The 20,369-nt window shown below is 36.8% G+C and overlaps 3 protein-coding genes and 1 long non-coding RNA gene across 5 annotated transcripts; 3 read left to right on the top strand and 1 right to left on the bottom strand.

Moving 5' to 3' along the window:
* The first annotated feature begins 5,659 nt into the window (after positions 1-5,659).
* Positions 5,660-9,113, top strand: LOC126623703 (hypothetical protein At1g04090). The gene is made up of 2 exons (XM_050292661.1): positions 5,660-5,874; positions 7,376-9,113. The coding sequence occupies exons 1-2, from the start codon at positions 5,769-5,771 to the stop codon at positions 8,974-8,976; spliced, it is 1,707 nt and encodes a 568-aa protein (XP_050148618.1). The 5' UTR covers positions 5,660-5,768; the 3' UTR covers positions 8,977-9,113.
* A 764-nt stretch (positions 9,114-9,877) lies between these two features.
* Positions 9,878-12,342, top strand: LOC126624700 (uncharacterized). Its single transcript, XM_050293793.1, has 4 exons — positions 9,878-10,038; positions 10,316-10,453; positions 11,198-11,385; positions 11,832-12,342. The coding sequence occupies exons 1-4, from the start codon at positions 9,977-9,979 to the stop codon at positions 12,020-12,022; spliced, it is 579 nt and encodes a 192-aa protein (XP_050149750.1). The 5' UTR covers positions 9,878-9,976; the 3' UTR covers positions 12,023-12,342.
* Positions 11,946-12,447, bottom strand: LOC126624701 (uncharacterized). Its single transcript, XR_007624198.1, has 2 exons — positions 12,167-12,447; positions 11,946-12,113 (listed from the first exon to the last, which is right to left on the bottom strand). It is a non-coding gene; the product is annotated as an uncharacterized LOC126624701 (long non-coding RNA).
* A 5,089-nt stretch (positions 12,448-17,536) lies between these two features.
* LOC126623537 (auxin-responsive protein IAA11-like) lies at positions 17,537-20,358 on the top strand. Of its 2 annotated transcripts, none has more exons than XM_050292448.1 (5): positions 17,537-18,238; positions 18,799-19,115; positions 19,435-19,555; positions 19,774-19,835; positions 19,935-20,358. In XM_050292448.1, exons 1-5 carry the CDS (start codon positions 17,901-17,903, stop codon positions 19,982-19,984), a joined length of 888 nt encoding a protein of 295 aa, XP_050148405.1. In that variant the 5' UTR covers positions 17,537-17,900; the 3' UTR covers positions 19,985-20,358. The 2 variants fall into 2 exon arrangements, with proteins under 2 accessions (XP_050148405.1, XP_050148404.1); XM_050292447.1 differs by having other exon boundaries at positions 17,542-18,238; positions 19,429-19,555.
* Positions 20,359-20,369: the final 11 nt, after the last annotated feature.

Genomic DNA, 20,369 nt, shown 5'->3' with positions numbered 1-20,369 from the left:
CCGGCGAGTTCCTTCAATTTCTCAGGTAGGTAAGCTTCGGGTTTTTCTTTTTATATTCTAGATCGAAGCTTAGATGTGAAATTAAAGTTATATGTCGTGTTTTTGCAAGGTTTTTGGGATGAAATCGACTCGGGAATAAGTACACCCATCTCCGGCGAGGCTAGGGGGCAGTTTTACAGTCGGCCGGAGCTGGAGAAGCTCCGGCGTTCGTCTCCGACGTGGACAGTTCCGAAATTTCGCTATAATATCGCGATGTTATCGATATTATCGCGATATTATGACGAAAACACCTTGGATACCATTTAAAATATCGGTTCGGAAAAAAACCGATAATATCGGCGATATATCGCCGATATTATCGATATTTTCTTCCATGATAATCACCAATCAATAAAAATCATTTGCCAGACGTGTTAGGACTCTTCACATAATGCTCTGGTGCTCCAATCTATACGTCTAAATGCGTCAAGATAATTCATTATTAAAGGATAATTATTATGATTAAAAAAAACCATAATATTATCTCTTAACCATAACAAAATTATCTAACTTTCTTATCTGACGGTTAAGAACCATGCTCACTCAACGACCTTGATTACTCGGGGTCGATGGTGTAAAATCGGGTCCAAACATTGCCCCCCAGTTTCCTTGAACTTCGGCTTGTGAACCGAATGTTTAAGAAAATTAACTGTTTGTAGCCAACGACATTTCGTCGTATCGCCGAAAAAGAAAGTCTATTCCTCGGCAACGCTGTGGTCTACCTCGGCTGCCACAATCCTATACAAGGCTCGGCAACTTTAATAAATAACCTTGTAACCACTTCGACCATCCAACTCATATGGTCGAAATTTGCAAATGGGGTCGAGAAACATTGGGCCGAGGTAACATCATCAAAACCACCATCGAATAACCATTATTCGGCGGAATCACATGTTCGCACTTGGACTAACAATTTCAAACAAATGCCAACAAATGGCTTTGTTAAAACCAAAGCTTTAAATGATGTTATCGGCCATGCATATCTCTATCACATTTTTCATTCTTTTCTAACTCCCAGCTTCACTGAAGCCCACGTCCCAACCGATTAACATGCCTCTTACTAGAATGATTAATAAAATGTCAATGTCCCCATGCCGGTCAGGAAATCAAAGCAAGCATGAATTTCCATCTTTGCTTTCTTTCTTAAAACAGTGCTAAAAAAAACCATGATCACCGAATGGTTTCTACTTTCTAATAAACTGCAAACCATTGTTTTCCACCAAGAATGATACTCTGCACTGCTTTGTAACAACTTCGCCAACGGTCATGGCATCTTTCGACCAAAGAAATGCCAATAGTCGAGTAGACATGGTCGAAAATTTTACCACCACAGAGGCCGGCGGAATACAAACATCAAGAACGACTAACCTCTTACTAAGTCGTTGAACTTGACAATTTATATAATAACCCAGTCGTGCACATCCATCTTATGAAAATTGCAGTCAACAATCTTAAACCATGCTGGTGCAGTTGGTGAGTACAAGCTATTTTCGTTTGACCAATTTAGCCTTGCAAGAAGTGCCACAACCCCATCGAAGAAGCCTATCACCAAAACTCCAAATACTTCTGATAACCCATTTGTATACAAACATATTAACCAAAGATCTTGGTCAATCATTCAAATCAGTCAAATGGCTTTTCCCAAACTCCACCGAATAACATCCTTATTTATTTGATGCTTTTCAAGTCTAAGAAGAAATTTGGGATTCTTTGGCCATTATATGCATGGCGCATGGCAGGTGGTAGGTTCAGGCTTTCATCACCTTTGAAGCATGGGTCTTTGATTGGGTATCCTCAAGATTTCCTCGTCTCACCTCATTGAGATCCAAGGTCATGGAGACTTACTCTCGGCCGTTACCAAGCGGTAGATGCCATCAGCCTAATTAGCCAAATGATTAAGAAAATAATTTATTCCCTTTTTTTTTTTTTTTTTTTTTTCGAGGGCTCAATGCTTGTTACCTTCGTATTTTCTTAAGTATCGGCCAAGAGGCCGACTGGTTAAGAAAATAATTTAGCAAATGGAAATATAAGTGGCTAAACCATAAACAGGAGGAGGCCAACAATGTTTTATTCAAAGCCGAGATCTTTTAATATCAAAACCCTCAAATTGATTTCGCTCTAGGCTGAATAAATAATTTTCTCCAAATATGTTCAGCCTGAAGAAAGATTTTTTATCAGCCGCCGAATGTGTTGAACAATTATTATGCCCCCAGGCATAATAATTTCGCTGATTTCGGCTTTTAACTCGAACAACTGTGCCGAACGAGATTGCTCCATACCGGCTTTACCGCCAATAACCATATCGGCTGTCATGGTTTATGCATCTAAAACCATGTCTCTAATTACCATTTCAATTGATGTGGTTTTATGGTCTGAAGTCGTGTATTGGTCTTGTTCGTCATTGGAACACTCATCTGACGAATCGTTTTCTGAATCGACTTGTGGCTCATAAACTTGAACTCTCTCTTCTAGGCCTACCACACTTTCAATCTCGACCGAGACAACAGGTGGCCTAGGTTTTTCTTCGGCCGTCTCGACAATCTTCTTAGGCCGAAGCGAAAAATTGCCCCTAGCCTTTTGAGAGAAAGACTTTTACCTTTCTTTATTTGCTTCAATGATCTGTTCAAGGAGTTTTTGTTGCTCGGCAATTTCCTTGAATAGGCGCCAAATCTCATCCTGATTGTGATCTTGATATATCATGCGAATTTCGTAGTTTTAGCACCGGGTCCCACTGGGCATGCCAAAATATTGACCCTAAAAACTACTAAGCCTACGTGGCGCGCAGGCCGAGTAATTAATAAGTTAACTACGTCCTTTAGTTGTGTGCGGGGTGTGCCAACTCGTCGGCCGAGCTCGGCTGAGAAGTAAAATTTGTTGATGTTGAGTTGGGTGCGCTGCTGACTTCTTAATCTTGCGACTGCGGACAAGGAAGGAACACGTCTCGGCCTTCAGGTTCTAGAGCCTGAAGACAAGGTTGCTAGTTCTGTGAAGTTCAATATCAAATTCAGCTTTCAATGTGCCGAATGTAGTAACTTGTAACACATCACTTCGCCGAGAAGGCTAATGAGATGACCTCTGCCAATAAGGATTCGAAAATCCTTCTCGACCGAGACTTGGATAGATAACCAGTCGGCCATGTCGCAGTGCTGTTTATCCAAGCTGAAGTTGCTTCACGGTCGGCTGATTCTACGACAACAGTGCTGTTTATCCAAACTGAAGATGTGTTGGCGAAAAAAAAAATCTCAAGATGTTTGAGAGGTTTCGCGTAGAGCGAGGGTTTGCGTAGGGCAGTTTGTGTGTTGAGTTAGAGGTCATTTTCACGCTGCTGATGCTCTTGTATTTATAGCAGTGCAGTCTGTTTGATGGCTTTGTATTCGCCGTGTAAATTGCCAATAATATTCTTATGAATATTATCTTCTGACCATCCGATTTGCATGCAATCCCATCTTTCGTGCTTGAAAATCTTCTTATCCCGTCAGTTCACCCTTGCGGTATAATCCTATTTTAAATAGGACATCATTAATCTGGTTGCTGGATTCGATACTTATCTCGTTATTCAAACCACCCAACAATTTCATGTGGACCTCCCAGACATTTCAAGTTGCATTATCATCGTCACCATCCAAAAAGTCCACGTGTAGGCATGCATGGAAGGTAGTCTTCCACCAAATATCTTGTCAAACTCCATCCATTAGACTTTACAATTAGATAGGGGAGCATATGGCCCAAACACAATCCAACTAGAACTCATTTTCTTTTTATCCAACGCAGCTGGCAGCAAATTAACCAAAAAAAACATGGCTAATCCTTCACGTTGGACTCCCTCTTATCTTCATGCAATAAAGATTGCAGTGTGGTTTAGATGAATAATCACCAATCAATAAAAATTGGTTGCCATCACGTGTTAGGACTCTTCACATAATGCTCTGATGCTCTAATCCATACGTCTAAATGAGTCAAGATAATTCATTATTAAAAGATAATTATTATGATTAAAAAAAACCATAATATTATCTCTTAACCATAACAAAATTATCTAACTTTCTTATCTGACGGTTAAGAACCATGCTCACTCAACGACCTTGATTACTCGGGCCGATGATGTAAAATCAGGTCCAAACACATCCATACAAGTATAGGTTTTTTTTTAAAAAGTGTAAATAGACACTTATTTACAAGATATATAATAAATTTACATAAATCCGCCTAGGCGCTAGGCCCCGCCTAGTAGCCTAGGCGCTAGGCCCCTACTAGCCGTTCGACTAACGCCTAGCATTTTTTAGAACCTTGTATATAATGTAAGTCTCGAGTTCAATAAATAATGGAAACTGTTATTGACACTCCAAAAATCTTATCATGCACTCCTTACAAGTGCATTTTCTTTCAAAATATAGAAAGTTTAGAGTGTAAAATGAGAATTATGGAATGTCAATAATAATTCCCTAACTAATTATAATTAATTAGTCTCTCTCAATATCTTTGCATGGAAGAAAAAAAAAACTGATACATATTTTCTTCGGGGTGCTGTTATTAGCACTCTAAAAAGTCATTGAGCACAATTTTATGTATTTGGAAACAAAATCCAATGCAAAGAGTGCACAATAATTTTTTATTTTTTGAAATGCCTATACCATCTCCCTTTTTTTCTTTAAAAAAATTATAAACACATACCTTTTAGCATCTCATGCCCCTTCTTTTAAATTCGCAATTGTGTATGTTAAGTAGAATTTAAACATGAATGCACAACCACAACCAAAATTTAAGGTCAATTCAACTTCTTTTTCTTTTTTGTTTATTAAAAAAAATATAAGATTTATATTAAATTCATCTTTATGAGAAATGAAAAGGATTTAAACCTAAAATACAGTGAACTAAAGAAAAAAAAAATCCTAACCATACAATCCACTACTTATGTTTTTATTGGATTGGTTTGATCAAAGGTCACTTTCTAGTGGGACTTATCTTAAAAGAAAAAAATGTGGTTTGATCAAAGATGACTCTCAAATGGGACTCATCTTAAACAAAAATTATGTTTGCAAAAAAATAATTTTATTTTCTTTATTGTTGATCATCATTATGTTCTTTTATTCCAAGATTTTTACTCATAGAAAAGTTATTTTAACATATTGAAAAAGAGTGGTGAATTTATTATTACTAATTCTTTTATTTTGCGCTGTAGAATCTCTTTTACTTTTAACAAAAAAAGAAAAGAAAAAAAAACAGAAAAAGAAAAAGGTTTTGACCGAAAAATGAAAAGGTGAAAGGAGAAAGAATTCTATTTGCAGTCTCCACCATGCAGAATTTTTAGATTGGTTTTAGATATTTTGAGTTTTTTAATTATTAAATTTATTATTTTTGATAAAAACATATAATTAAAATATTCAATATTCCAAAATATTGTAGAAAATCTCCTTCGGCCATAAAAACGAATTAAACTTTTTTAATTACAATATTCAATACTTTGTAGAAAATCTCCTTCCGCCATAAAAACGAATTAAACTTTTTTTAATTACAATATTCAATACTTTGTAGAAAATCTCCTTCCGCCATGAACACAAATTATAAAAAGTAAGTGTGCATGTGGGAGTCGGCCCCACAAAGATGATTAAGCATTCTATTCATCACTTTCAGAACTGTCGCAATAACATCTCCGAGCACGATAGAATCCGAGTTTCAGATCAGAGGCCGAGACAGAAGCAGAAAGTTTCGGCTTCCGTTTCGGGTTAGTGATGTACGGGTGCAAGTGCTTCCATTGGAATCAGCTCACAGATTTATTACCACCTGAGCCTGAAGAACCCTTCTCTCTGCCTCATCCCATTCCTCAATGGCCTCCAGGTGTGAAAATTATACTGCACAAGCTTTGATCTTTTTTGGATTCTCTTGTTGTTTTTGAAAATTATGATATGGGTTTTTGTTTTTTTAGATTATCTGATTAGTATTTGGAAATTTTATGGATTGTGGGTTGATGGGTTTGTGGATTCTGCTGAATGCTATCATATGTGGCTATGAAAGTTTGCTTTTTTTGGGTTAATGGATCATGCATTATAGCCGTTATATTTTTAGATAAACTGTAAGTCTCTAACTGTATTTGAAAAGAAAATGTCTTTTCCTTTTGTTAATTTCTGAAATGAAGCTGAAGTTATTTTATTATTGCAAATATTAATCAGTGTTTTTTTTATGGGAATTAGAGATTTTTATGGTTAGTTTGATTCCTCTGCCAAAGTACTTGCACTTATCAGAACTAAGCATATATTTTCGGAATCATGATGAACCTCCACTGGTTGTTTGAATTTGAGCTGGAGTGCTAACATGTAATTTATAATCTATGCGTTTCCAAGGGCCATTGTTCATCACCATCTGTATATGTTATTTGGTATGCTCTGGTAAGTTTGTGAACATGCTGATATTCGCGATTTTGTGGTTCGATCATAAATGTTTTTGTTATACTGTGTTGCATTGGTTACTCAGTATTTTAGCGCAAGTGTGGATGTTGTGTGCAAATAGCCTGTTCATTGACCATGTGCTTTAGATTGCGGTTAAGTTGTATTCCACTCGATATGATGCACAGCAGCAAAAGAACCTACCTTTTGGTTAGCGTGGTTTAACTCGATATCCATTGTTTAGTCATTCTACTAGGACACTCTTTTTCTCCTTTTTTTCACTCTTGAAGCTTCTCTCCCTTTATAAATGATCTCTTATGCCCTTAATGAGCAGCTTAAGATAGTCTTTTCGCTCATTCAGTTTCTGGTTATATGTTTCTGCCTGTATTGTTAGTGAATGCTTATTCTATTTTTTTAGCACATGATTGCTGATTTCAAAGCTCCAGAAATTGGGGTTTATCTGTTCTTCCTTTGCTTAAATAATGAATTACGAGTTAGAATTTTACTTGTTAGTTTGTGCCGCAACATATGTTGAACTTCACCTCATGTTTGGATGGTTTCATCTTCTTTCAGATGATTAGTGTGCTTGATGTTGTTAATTGTGAGTTTTCTGGATTATGGTGTATTTATTCTTTGTTTTCTTAATCAAAGCTTTAATTTAAGTAGCTCATTTCTTTCTGTAGTTTCATATTCACTTATGTTGCAGCTGAGTATTTATGAACATGCAAAATTTTGGAGGTTGTGCAAATTCAGAAAGAATCTTTTCAAGTACGACTAAGCGTTAACACAAAAAATTTAAGAAAATTATATAGTCTATGAGAAAGACTGAATGCCTGAGTATTCCTAGTATAGAATGATGAAATATATGTTCATAGCTCTTGTGATTCCATTTATTTATTCGAATGGCAGTTTGGACTACTTTTCTAAATGATTCAGGGATGCATTTTTCTTCTCAGGTGAAGGTTTTGCTTCTGGAAGAATCAATCTCGGAGAAATAGAGGTTTCCAAGATAACCACATTTGAGTTTATCTGGGCCTGCACCCCATCAGAGGACAAGAAAAAACATGTTACGTTTTATAAGCCAGCAGGAATACCTGATGGATTCCATAGCATTGGTCATTATTGCCAATCCAAGGATAAACCTTTACACGGTTTTGTTCTTGTGGTTAAAGAGGCAGAGTTTCCAGAAACAGCTGATGTTGGGGAGAGTGTCAAGTTGCCGGCTCTCAGAGAGCCACTTGATTACACGTTAGTATGGAGCCCTGATGACGGGAATGGGGACAATCATGGTGCATATGGTTATTTTTGGCATCCTCAGCCACCAGAAGGTTACAAAGCAATGGGCTTTTTAGTGACTGACAGGCCTGATAAACCTCGGTTGGATGAAGTGAGGTGCGTTCGAGCTGATTTGACTGACAGATGTGAAACTTACCGCCCAGTTCTTAATGCGATTACAAAATCTCTAAATCTTCCTTTCCAAGTTTGGACTACAAGACCACATCATCGGGGAATGATGGGGAAAGGGGTTTCTGCCGGTACATTTTTCTGCACTAGTGACTCCAACGTTGGAAAGGATGTGCATATTGGATGCTTAAAGAATTTGAATCCGAAGCTGCCTGGAATGCCAAACCTTGATCAAATTCATTCGCTTATCCATCATTATGGACCCACCGTATTTTTTCATCCAGAAGAGATTTACTTGCCATCTTCTGTTTCATGGTTCTTCAAAAGTGGAGCGCTTTTGTACAAAACTGGCACGTCGGATGGTGAGGCTATTGATGGTAGTGGCTCAAATTTGCCTGGCGGGGGGTCAAATGATGGGGGGTTTTGGATTGACTTGCCGACTGGTGAACGAAGAGAGATAATAAAACGCGGAAACTTGGAAAGTGCAGAACTTTATGTTCATGTGAAACCGGCTCTCGGTGGGACTTTCACTGACATTGCAATGTGGGTGTTTTGTCCCTTCAATGGATCAGCCACTCTCAAAGTTGGGCCTCTGGACTTCCCTCTTAGCAAGATCGGACAGCATGTTGGTGACTGGGAGCATTTCACACTCCGCATCTGCAACTTTTCTGGAGAGCTCCAGAGCATATACTTCTCGGAGCACAGCGGTGGCAAATGGGTGGATGCATATGATTTGGAGTACACAGACGGGAACAAAGCCATTGTCTACTTATCCAAAAATGGACATGCGAGCTACCCTCGTCCCGGGACTTTCCTTCAGGGGTCAGACAAGCTAGGCATCGGAATAAGGAACGATGCTGCTCACAGCAACTTATCTGTGGATTCAAGCATTCGGTATGAGATTGTTGCAGCCGAGTATCTTGGAGACGGGGTTGTGAGTGAGCCGGATTGGCTGCAGTTTATGAGACAGTGGGGTCCAACAATAGTGTACAATTCAAGAACTGAGATTGATAAGGTTATCAATGTCTTGCCTGTGGTGTTTAAGTACAGATTGGAGAACATATTTAATAAGCTTCCAGTTGAGCTTTATGGGGAGGAAGGTCCTACTGGACCAAAGGAGAAGAACAATTGGGTGGGAGATGAGAGAAGCTAGGGTTTTGCTTGGTTTGTGAGAGAAAAATCTACCTTCATGAATTACTTCTTGTAAGCCTAAGTTGTAACCCTATGTAATGTGTCCATTTTTGTGTATAGATATATACAATATAATGTGTGATACAAGCTTTTCGAGAACGTTTTTAGTTTTTAGTGATGGAGGGAAACATTTTTGCATTTGGCTTTTTGAGCACTTGATGATACATTGTAAGGGACGAGGATCCTCTCCGGATCCTCTTTGTGAGGATCTGGGGATCAGTCAATCGTGTCTATTTATCGTATATAGTACGATCAATTTTCGTTAAGTACTATTTATATTCAATTTTAAATAAAAACTCAAAATAACGGACACGATTGATTGATTCTCCGAATCCCCACAAAAATGATCTAGAGAGGAACCTATTCCCATTATAAGGTTGTGACATTGTCACGAGTGGGGCCAAATTAACAGAAAAAACACGTCGAATAATAAAAAAAAAAGGAGGGTTTGTGTGTGTTTGTGAGAAAGAGGAGGGCCAAAGAAAGGATTCACGATTTGAACATGTGATAAGTATTAACTGGCTGAGTGATGTCATTTAAACTATAAATTGGTTGCGTGAGAAAATCTTTTAAAATGAAGAAGTCATTTGCCCTATTGAAGTTTTTCTCCACAAGCCCTTTTTTTTTATGGTTTATCCGGACAAACTCTTGACTTTGTGATAACGTCTTAGTGATTTGCCCTACTCTTCCTCATAGTGCTCGAAGACGTAAAGTTTTGATATTTATCTCAATTGATTTGTTTAAAAACAAAAAAAAGCAAACTATGGATCACGGGCCTTTTGACAAAATGGACCTTAGGTCCATATAAACACCGGCCCATATTGTCTACATTTGAGAGGGACCAAACGGTCCATCGGTGGGGGCTTGAAACTTGGAAGCAAAGGGCACCACGAGGGCAGTAGAAGGAACACACAGCACATACGAAAGAGACGACTGGGACTCAGAGCGAGCGAGCAGAGAAAATGCTGTCGAGGAGGTTGGTTTCGTTCCTCAACAGGAGCTCCTCAGCGCCACACTTTTCCAGGTTCAACTTTTACTTTATTTTCTCTTCAATTTCCTGATCAAATTTTAATTCCCATATTTTGCCAAAAAGTTGAGTAATCGGTTCACCAAGTTCCTATAACTTTGAATAGCATCTGTTGCAGCATTCCCAGATTTAATTTGCACAAAAATTATGAAATGGGTCGTTGTAGTTTTGGGTTTTTGAGGTCATAAAATATGAAATAATGGATGCAATTTCTTGTTGTTCCGATTAGGATTTGATGGAGTGTGATGTGACTAATGAGATGGGTTTTGTGCAGTTTGGCGGCGAAGACAGTGGACGAAGGGAAGAGCTCGTCTTTCGGGCGAAAGGCGGTGTCTTTTATTCTGATTACCACTACCGGCGGTGTTGCTTTAAGTGCTCTTAATGATCTTGTGATTTATCAAAGCTGCAGCAGGTATTCCTTCCAAGTATATGGGACATTTTTTTTCTGTTTTATTTGATGTGATTGATCAGTTTACTCAAATTTGGAACTTGCGTTTATGAACAACGTTGTTTTTTGTGCAGTTCGGTTTCTTAATGTTAGGAAGTATTGCTGGTCTGGTCTAATTTATAATCTATGATAGTCCTTGAAAAGGCGGTTTTTTTTTCCTTTTTTTCGGGTTTGGAAATCGTTTGGATCTATTATATGACTGGTTCTACAAATTAGATCACACGTTTGATAATGTCTTGGTTATATGAATTTACAGATTGTATTTACAGCAATACCTTGTAATGTAGGTTTATGGAAAGCATATAGATTTAAAGTATATTTGTAGAGAGGGCGCGGAAAACTAACCAATAGGTGATTTACACCATAGTGTGACTTAATCTTGTACATACGCAATGCAGCCCCGTGGAATATTACTTGCGTGTCAGTATCCTGCTTGTTTGATGTATTCTATTCTCCCACACTACAGATCATGTCATAATGTCCACTGGATGAAGGTGGAAGTTAGGCAGTTTTACTCACAGAGTTGGTTGTTGATTGGTAGTGATCTGTAGGATGAATGAGGGAAGGAGAGGGAAAATGATACTTTTCTTGGAGGGGTGGGAAGGGGTAATAGAGAGTTCAAGGAACAACCCTAAATCATTTCAATGTGCCTGATATATATTTAATCTAAGGCTTTTTTTCGGTAATCAATTCTTGTAAACTTTGCAGCAAGGCCATGGAGAAAGCCAGTAAGAACCCAGCAATCATAGAGGCTATAGGGGAACCTATTGCCAAGGGCCCATGGTACAATGCTTCGCTTGCAGTAGCTCATAAGCGGCATTCTGTAGCTTGCACATTTCCTGTGTCTGGACCACGAGGCGCGGGAGTCTTGGAGGTGAAGGCTGTACGTAAAGGAGGTTTGTATTGATTTAAATACAAAAACAGACATATGGTTGTATGTGCAAACACACAAGCAAATACACATAAAGACATACATTGTGTGCATGTGCTCTCACACCTATTTATTTTGGTGTTTGGATACTTCACGCACTTTCATACATTGTCGCTACTTGAATATACATTTAAAACCATAATAATGGTGCATGATTTTACATCCAACGACATATAATTGATCAACATCGTTTGTTGATGTGTACTTAAACTTGTTGTCAGTGTTAGATCTTTTCCAAATTGGTTTGTTTGGAACAACCAGGCTATCCCAATTTGTGTATCAAAGTTTTGTGAAGAATGTTAAAAAATTAGCTAGACTTTTGTGTTTGATGCTTTAAACTACATTTTACATATATCTCTCGGGTTTTGATAACTCTTTTAGTACTTTAATGATCGGATTTCTCATTCGCAGATAACACCTGGCTTTCGTATCTCATCCCTCGCGATTGGGACATCCTAATCATGGATGCCCTCGTCCATATTCCTGAAAACGAAGAGAAGCAGCGAACAGTGCGAATTGGTATTTCCGACAGTGCCCCCGGTCCTGCTTGTACGGCATGCACTGGTTGTCCCACTCAAGTATCGGCGAGTCCGAAGAACTGAAGTAATAAACGCATCAGTATGCAAGAGCGTTTGCACTTCTAAATCATCCATCTCATACAAAACTTGGTACAGAATTGTAATAGCATAGAGACTTGTCACCTGAGTATTTTGTCCAGTTTTTAGTTTTTCAGTTTTTTGGGTGACTGGTGGGAAAGCTCAAAGCTTTCGGTTTATAGTCTTGGGCCGGGTTTTAGAAAGTGGAGCGGTAGAGAAGAGTTGGGCTGTTGTTTCCTTGTAAAAGCCCATAGACATTTCCCTAGATTTGTTTTTCCTCTTCTTTAATAAGTAATTTGGTGGAATAAAATGTTAAGTTTTAAGAAGGCATACTTTTGCAATTTTTCTTTATGCACTACAGATTGGTTGTGGAAATCAATGATTAAATCTTGCATATATGAATCTAATGAATACTTGTAACTTAATTTTACAAGAAATTTGCATCATTTAGATCATCTTTAATGGTGGGATAAAGTTTAAAAATTTAAGTCAGAAAATTTTTGAGTCATAACCTAAAAATTGCTCTTTAATGCATAGGCTTAAAATTTTAGTCCTAGATTCTTAAACAATGACTTTAGCCTCTTTTTTTTTGGGTAAACTAAAATTTATGTGGATTATCCTAGTTTATTTTTATGAACATTTTAATAAAAAATATTTAAATTCTGATAAATAATAAAAATCATACAAATATATGGGTATTGAGTGAAATTTGATTTAAATTATTTTAGATTTTGGTTTAATTTTGGGTCGTCTGATGACTCTAATCTTTTTTTTATACCGCTAGATTTGATCTCATTTGATCACAGTCGTTGGATTATAAGTAAAAAAAATTTAAAAAAATTTAAAAAAAAACTTGTGACTCCAGAATGATATAAACCATGACTATTTTCTTGGGGGTGGGGGATAGTAGCCCAAAATTTTATTTTATCCCCGAGGCTTATTTTAACCCAATGATTGATGATGATATGAAGGGATTTAAGGTTTAAATTTTAATCTTTATCCCAATCACGGAAGATGGTCTTAGTAGTATGAGTCGCTGTAGTCAAACCCATTTTTTATATTAAAAATGTAGAGAGTGTAGAAGGTTCAAGTAACCCAAATATTAACGTGAAGTAAAATACAAATTAATGATGAGTGGTCAATTCATAGAAAATCAAAACTTAAAGTCAAAACATTTGCGTCTTGAATCTTGACGTGTACTATGTGGTCATGGACCTACAATATAAAATTGGTGTCCTTTATTTTTATTAATTATAGGTATTAAGTTATATTAATACGTTTGAAGTGCGGGACAAATGTTTCTGTGTAATGTTTTCGGTACACACAAAATTTTCGTGGAAAATGAATAGAAAATCGTTTGTGTATTGAGGCATGTGCTATATTTTTATATATAAACCTAACAACCCTTTTGAAGTCACAAGCTTCATTAAAATTTTTGGACAAAAATGCTCTCAAAATAAAAAAATTTCAAAGCAATCCAAAATAATCCACCAAATAATGCAGGGGTATTTTTGTTATTTTAAAAGTATTTTTTTAATTTAATTCTTTATGTACAATTTTTTTTTAAATTAATACCCTACAATAGACTGGCAATAATGTAATTCAATCAGTTGTTCATTAAATATTATTTTTTTCTATTTTTAAACACGTTCAAAACATCTTAAGAGGTATGTAATGTTAGTTATAAAAAAAAGGTCATTCTCACGTGCATAATAATGATTAAATTGATTGTCAAATGATTATTATTAGTTTTTTTTAAAGAAAAGATATTATCTACACTAAGGGTTAGGGGGCTGGGTTTAACCTCTCAATGGGCTAGCAATAATGTAATTCAATCAGTTGTTTATTAAATATTATTTTCTCTATTCTTAATGTAAATTCAATAGAATGTAGATAGAAATTGAAAAACCGATTTTATTATGTGAATTCGGCTGCTTTGATTGGTTTTGTGAGATTTTTTTTCTAGCATGATCTAAGATTATTAATTTACTTCAAATATTTGACTTTCCTTTTGTCAATTCACGCATATAAATACATTTAAAACATGTAAGTCGCGTGTAATACGCCGTAATTCAAAAAATGTTTTATGCGCGTGCGTGCATGAAGGCTAGTTTAAATTTAAATAAATGAAGAATTGACACATTATTTGATAAAAACAAAACTTTTCATATATATATATATATATATATCTACTAATTAATAAAACTCTCTTTGTCAACCAAAAGAGGGTAAAAAGACAAATTAGTCTTTTATCACAAAAAAAAAAATTGGGCAATATTGTAATTTCATAAGTTCATATTTTACTTTTTTTTTTTATTGAAGTCTCACCTACAGATGATGTTAAAGTACCTCCAATATTAAAAAAAAAACCTCCCACTCCCCCCACATTCTCTCTCTCTCCCTCTATCCTTCTTATTTTCTAAAAAAAATGTGTTCATACACACAAAGTGTGTAGACAAATATTAGTATATATTATAATAAGTACGATATTCATTGATACGATGAAATGTATATGTACAAATAGAGGGTATGGTGCATTAAATAGGCATCGATAGAAACTTTGCTCGCGATTTCAACCCATCAAAGAAAAAGGGAATGTCACGCACTAACAATTACAAAGCTATACTATCCTCAAAAATAAAATTAACCATTATCCCGAACCTTGCCAACGTCTTTGTGCATTACTACAACATTATTATATTTCATTGTCCGTAATCATTCTTTAATCCATCTTTAATTGATGCAATTGATTAGTGGAGAAGTGGATCGAATTAAACATGCCCACATTTACCTTCTTTTCTTCATTTGACATTATTTAATTTTGGTCGCCAAAATTGCACATCACTCTAATTGTGCCCCATAATTAAAAAGACTTCTAAATAAGAGCATCTCAAAAGAGGATACCAAATTAAAAATGTTATTCTTACTATATATTTATATCATCTCTCTAATAGAGAGAGACACACGTGTAGTAGTGGGCCCTACTTATATTAGATAGATGATACAAATATGTGATAAGTGTAACATTACTCGATGCCCAATTCTAAGTGGAATGTCACATAATAAAATTTGAAAGTAGATAGAAATTCTAATTGATATGTCAATCCTACATGGATTGATATAGAGATTATGTGTTGCCAATTTTGACATACAAATTTACTTAGGTACTCACTAAGTAAAATTAAATAACATGTATGTTATTTTTTAAAGTCCAAGAAAAATTAAATAACATAAACAAAATATGTCATTTGCTAACGGGGGGACAATGGTTATTTTTTAAAATAACGTGATGCCCAAATTTAAGTGAAATGTCACATAATCAAAATATGTCACACATTTCATTTTTTTTAAGTCCAAGAAAAATTAAATAACATGTCCGTTATTTTTTAAAACAATAAACCATGTGTTAGAATATTATTGGATCAAAATAAAAAAAAAGTGAGTATATAGGGTACTCCCTATTACTTATGAGTACCTAAGTATCATATTTTGACATATGAGAAAATGTGATGTCTTTTACCTTGTGAATGTTTTGTTGCGTGGGTCCTAATATTGCAATTATAAATCATGAAAATAGTTGTTATTGATTTAGATTGAAGAGTGAGTCATACAATTATTAATTTGAATAAGAAAAACAATTGGTTGAAGCAAAAGGAAATTTGACATTGCCATATAGGCCTTCAAATTTATATTTGACATATTTTTTGACATTTTCATTGGGAGAACAACTTGTATTGTGCAAGTTCACTGTGACGGTGGCGTTCAATGCCAATAATACAAGTAAATTTGAAAAAGAATCAACATATGTCTTTATATTATTGGTACGGCACGCCACGTGGTGATAAACTCGTGCCATGTAAGTCATTTTCCTTTTGAAGATGCTTAAGGTGTCACCATCTCACATTGAATGCCTGCGCTATGATTTTTACTCGCTATCTGAACGTGACAATTTAATGCATGACCCATTAACCTGACATGAAACAACACAAAAAATAACGAATTCCGAGTCAAGGTCTAACTGGTCAAGTGAATTAAGGGGTCAATCCATTAACTAAGAGTTGATTCAGCTCTACACCCGAGTAACCTATTTCAACTCATTAAACTTAAAACATTTGATATTTTGTAGGAATATGATGTGTTGAAAGTCATATGTATGTGATGTTGGAAAATATTAGTATATATGTTTATTTTAGTGTTTGGGTTTTCCTTGTTAGTTTAGGAATTGGGCTTATCCGAGTTAGGGTTTCTTAGGTTTAGTTATCTACAAATATTGCTTGTAATTTAGTTTTGAGAAATAAGTCAGTCAAGATGTATCATCTTCGGCTCATGTAGCCATTTCGGCATTTTCGTTTGTTTAATAATATTCTTATTATTTTAGTAGTCTTGTTCGTCTCACACTTTGATATTCAACTTGTGAGATATATATGTGAACTTGTGGTGCTTAATGAAATTATTGTAGTCTTATTGGTGAATAAAAAAAAAACCTCACCAATTTATATATTACTATTTAGGGATTTCTTATGAAATTTTTTATTTGATTATAAGTGCAAACGAGTCTAGTAAGATGACTCGTGAATTTTAACAGTTGGGTTGGGGTTTGAATGCTTAAACCTGTTAAGATAATTTGGGTTTCACGACGAGATTGTTAAAATAATAAGTTTAACATGAAAATAAAACGAACACAACAAACACAATTTGTTTATCAGGTCTATCCCTCCCGTTGACGGACCGTGTCCCCTCCCTATATGACACCGTGTCAACGAGAAAGTACGGAGGAGTCCACGTGACAGCCGGCGGACTTATCAGCGTTTCGCAAAATTTCGGACCTCAAGCCCCGGCGAATCGTGTCTCTCCTACAATCCGCCGTTGGGCTGTCCACATAAACTCCGATGCTTCCTTGGTTCCAGGTGTCACAAGATACGTGCACACCAAGGACGGGCCCTACGCGGTCCCAATTCCAACGTGTCGAGGCCTGTGATGGGTGGACCCAGCTTGTCGGCTTGTCGTTTGGAGCGTATGGGTTGTGGCTGTGGGTTCCATATCTTGTTCACCTTTCCTACCTTAAAGGCACGAGAATTTCCTCCATCTGCTCCTTAAACGTCTTCTCCTAATTTTCATAAGATAGAGCAAAAATTTAACCCAGCCCCTTTTACTCTTGATGTATAGGAAGAAATGCGTTTTGTTCGATAAATTTTTATCTTTTTATTTTTGAAATATTTAGATTTTTTAAAACTCCGTAAAACAGTAATTATATCTTTATTTTTATTTAATTTTCAGAATTGTAGTGAATAAATTAAAACGACTTAAAGCTCGACGAGCGAATGATAACTCATGTCTTGTAAAGTGGGGACGAGAAATTGAGAGATAGCTTAGAAGCAAGCAAAGATATTGGTGGAGACGCATAAAGCAGACGGCAGACAGCAGACTGAAGGTGGGTCCCGCCCCACATGAGTATGAGTGGACCCATCTCTTTCATTTCGTACTATCACCACCCACCGCCAAAACCAACCCGAAAAGCAAACCCCCATTAACTTAACCCTGCCCCCGCGCCCCTCTCCCTTTCCCAAAACCGATCAAACAAAAGCATATAGGATTCTTTTTCGCTCAATTAAATTGAGCACAGTCGCCCGACAAACCTTTGGTTTTGTGTCAACTGTGCAAAGGATCACTGCCCCAAGCAAAACCCACTTCTCCCTTTTCCCAATTTCTGTCTCAATCAGTTTCCCCTAACTTCAATTTATCACCAAATTAAACCCTAACCCTTGTCTCAACATTTATGCAATCACTCCACCTGCAACTTTTATAAAATCCACCATCTGGGTTCTGATCCTGTGAGCTTTTTTGTTGGAATTGAGGTGGAAAGGAGGAAGCTTTGTTTGTTTCAATGGAGAGTGGAGGTTCTGCAAGTGGGCCGTCGACTAAGTCAACGCTGTCCAGGGAGGAGAATTTTGCCATGTCTTCTGAGGACTCTTCTACCCCTGAGGAGTCTGGGCTCGAGCTCTGTCTTGGGCTGAGCCTTGGTGGTGGTGGTGGTAAGGGTCAGCAAGGGCAAAGGGGTCAAGTTGCTAGGATCTTGACTGCTAAGGATTTTCCTTCTGCGGGGTTTTCTTCTTCGTCGGCTTCCAAGTCGTCGTCTTCTACTTCTTCTTCGTTGAGCAGTGCTAATGTTGCGGCTGGAACCAAGAGAAGTGCTGATTCTGTGGCTGCTGCTAATGGTGGCAGGTAAGATAATTAAAAAATATTCTTTTTTTTGTTTTTAATTAATGAGCTCCATTGGTTGATTGTTGGCTCTAGTTTTAGAATTTAATTGGGTTCTCTTATTGCACATCACAAATTATTGTTACCATTTTAGAATTTCCAAGTATTCGGTACCATGATGTTCTGTTGCAATCTTATTTTCTGCCATTGATTTGATTTTTTCATATGTTGTTGTCGGATTTAAGAACCTGTGTTTGTATTTGTCAGTTGTTCTGGTTGCAAATAACCTCTTCTGCTTGTTTAGCTCAATGCACAAATATCCTTGCTGGATCATTGGTTTACTCACAATTATAGTTCTAGATTAAAACTATAGTGTACAAACATTTATACACATGATTGTGTAATTATCCGGAGACATTAAATTAGATTTTCTGCTTTTCATTGTTGCTTGAGGTAGTAGGACTTACATAGCGTCCGGTTGTTGAGTTGTTTATGTGGAAATATTGTAACCTTGCCGCTTTTTATAAGGTTTTCGGTTTTGCTTTCTTCTCTGATGGGATTGTATCTTTTGTTTGTTGAAGCAGTCAGGTTGTGGGATGGCCTCCTATCAGAGCTTATAGAATGAACAGTTTGGTTCACCAAGCGAAATCTTCATCTGCCGAAGGATCTAACTCAGTAAATGAGAGAAGCGAGTGCAAGACTGGTGCGGGGAAGGTTAACAATGGAGGTCACAAGACCAACGGAAATGCTAAGGAGATAGGGCAGCAGAGTGGTTCCCTGTTTGTGAAGGTGAATATGGACGGGATTCCTATTGGGCGAAAGGTTAATTTAAGTGCACATAGTTCGTATGAAGCCCTAGCACAAAAATTGGAGGATATGTTCCATGGGCCCTCGACACATGGTTAGTCATTTATTGTTCCCAAATCCTGGCAACTTGAATTTTAGTTGTGCACAACGGTCCTTCTGTGGAACTCGAATTATCTTCCCAAGCTTTCTTGGAATGTCAATTGAATCAAGAAAATTTCCAGATTTGAGTTTATTTTGCCGAAACTTTTCCATTTATGAAAGTTAAGAGTTACTGGTATTCTGATTGTGTAAAGTCCACTTGAAATCATGGTTTTCACTTTGACAAGATCAAATTTTGTTTATTTCAGCCGACTAGGGATGGAAATATTTTCCTTTTGAGTGATGATGGTATCATATCTATTAATTAGGTTCAGGTGGTCCGGAGATGGAAGGAGCAACTAGACCCTCAAAATTGCTGGATGGATCATTTGAGTTTGCGCTCACTTACGAAGATAAAGATGGAGACTGGATGCTTGTGGGAGATGTTCCTTGGGAGTAAGTTTTTTTTCAATAAACGATGAAGCGTATGGTGCCTGCGTAATACTATAATTGAATTCAGTAGTTATTGACTTGTTCTGCTAGTTCATATTTATAATTCGTGTCACTGGAAACCGTTATCTAAAATTTTAAAAGCCATACTGAGCAGAAGAATATGGTTTTTGAGTCGTTGGTTTTGCCTACAGCTTATGCGTTTTTACTTATTTTGCATTCAGGATGTTTCTTGGTACTGTGAAGAGGTTGAGGATTATGAAGACATCTGAGGATAACGGACTTGGTATGTAGGGATGGCTGTTAATTTTGTCTCTGAAAATCGAATTTGTCTCCGAAAGCTTTAGTTTCACCCGATGCTAACTCTGTTAATTTTGATTTGCAGCTCCGCTGTTACGGGAAAAGAATGTGAGGCAAAGATGTAAGCCAATCTAGATCGTTTCTCATAACACAAGCAAGAAGAGACAACCTATGTTTGAAAGTGTACAAAGTGGACAAAACCCATAGTAGGAGCATTTTGGAAAGAAGAGGGAGAAACCGTTGGTTTTCGGGTTCATTTTTGGTGCTGTCGAATGCCATTTTGTTTTGTTTTTGTTACGCCTTCTCCGAGATCGATCTCCCTACCTTTTGAAAACCACAGCCACCGTAGTTTTCAATGTAATACTGCTATATATATACGTTTGCTTACTTTGGTGAATGTTGTGTAAGTTGTATATATGGGAACGCCCTCAAATGCTCGTCTGTTCAGCAGACGAGCAATTTTGGGTTTCCCCCTTGTTTAATGGAGAGAAAACAAGAGATATTGTTAATGGACACTTCT

Source organism: Malus sylvestris, chromosome 5 (assembly GCF_916048215.2).
Source record: "Malus sylvestris chromosome 5, drMalSylv7.2, whole genome shotgun sequence".
Lineage (NCBI taxonomy): Eukaryota > Viridiplantae > Streptophyta > Magnoliopsida > Rosales > Rosaceae > Malus > Malus sylvestris.
Note: the sequence above shows the minus strand (reverse complement) of the source record. Positions and strands in the feature narration are given on the sequence as shown.

Excerpts from the sequence above, each read along its gene's own strand:
- LOC126624700 (XM_050293793.1), top strand. The coding sequence starts at position 9,977 with ATGCTGTCGAGGAGGTTGGTTTCGTTCCTCAACAGGAGCTCCTCAGCG. Across the intron at positions 10,039-10,315 it reads TCAGCGCCACACTTTTCCAG|TTTGGCGGCGAAGACAGTGG; the intron begins GTTCAACTTTTA and ends GGTTTTGTGCAG. Across the intron at positions 10,454-11,197 it reads ATTTATCAAAGCTGCAGCAG|CAAGGCCATGGAGAAAGCCA; the intron begins GTATTCCTTCCA and ends TAAACTTTGCAG.
- LOC126623703 (XM_050292661.1), top strand. The coding sequence starts at position 5,769 with ATGTACGGGTGCAAGTGCTTCCATTGGAATCAGCTCACAGATTTATTA. Across the intron at positions 5,875-7,375 it reads CATTCCTCAATGGCCTCCAG|GTGAAGGTTTTGCTTCTGGA; the intron begins GTGTGAAAATTA and ends TTTTCTTCTCAG.
- LOC126623537 (XM_050292447.1), top strand. The coding sequence starts at position 17,901 with ATGGAGAGTGGAGGTTCTGCAAGTGGGCCGTCGACTAAGTCAACGCTG. Across the intron at positions 19,116-19,428 it reads CCATGGGCCCTCGACACATG|GTTCAGGTGGTCCGGAGATG; the intron begins GTTAGTCATTTA and ends TCTATTAATTAG. Across the intron at positions 19,836-19,934 it reads ATCTGAGGATAACGGACTTG|CTCCGCTGTTACGGGAAAAG; the intron begins GTATGTAGGGAT and ends TTTGATTTGCAG.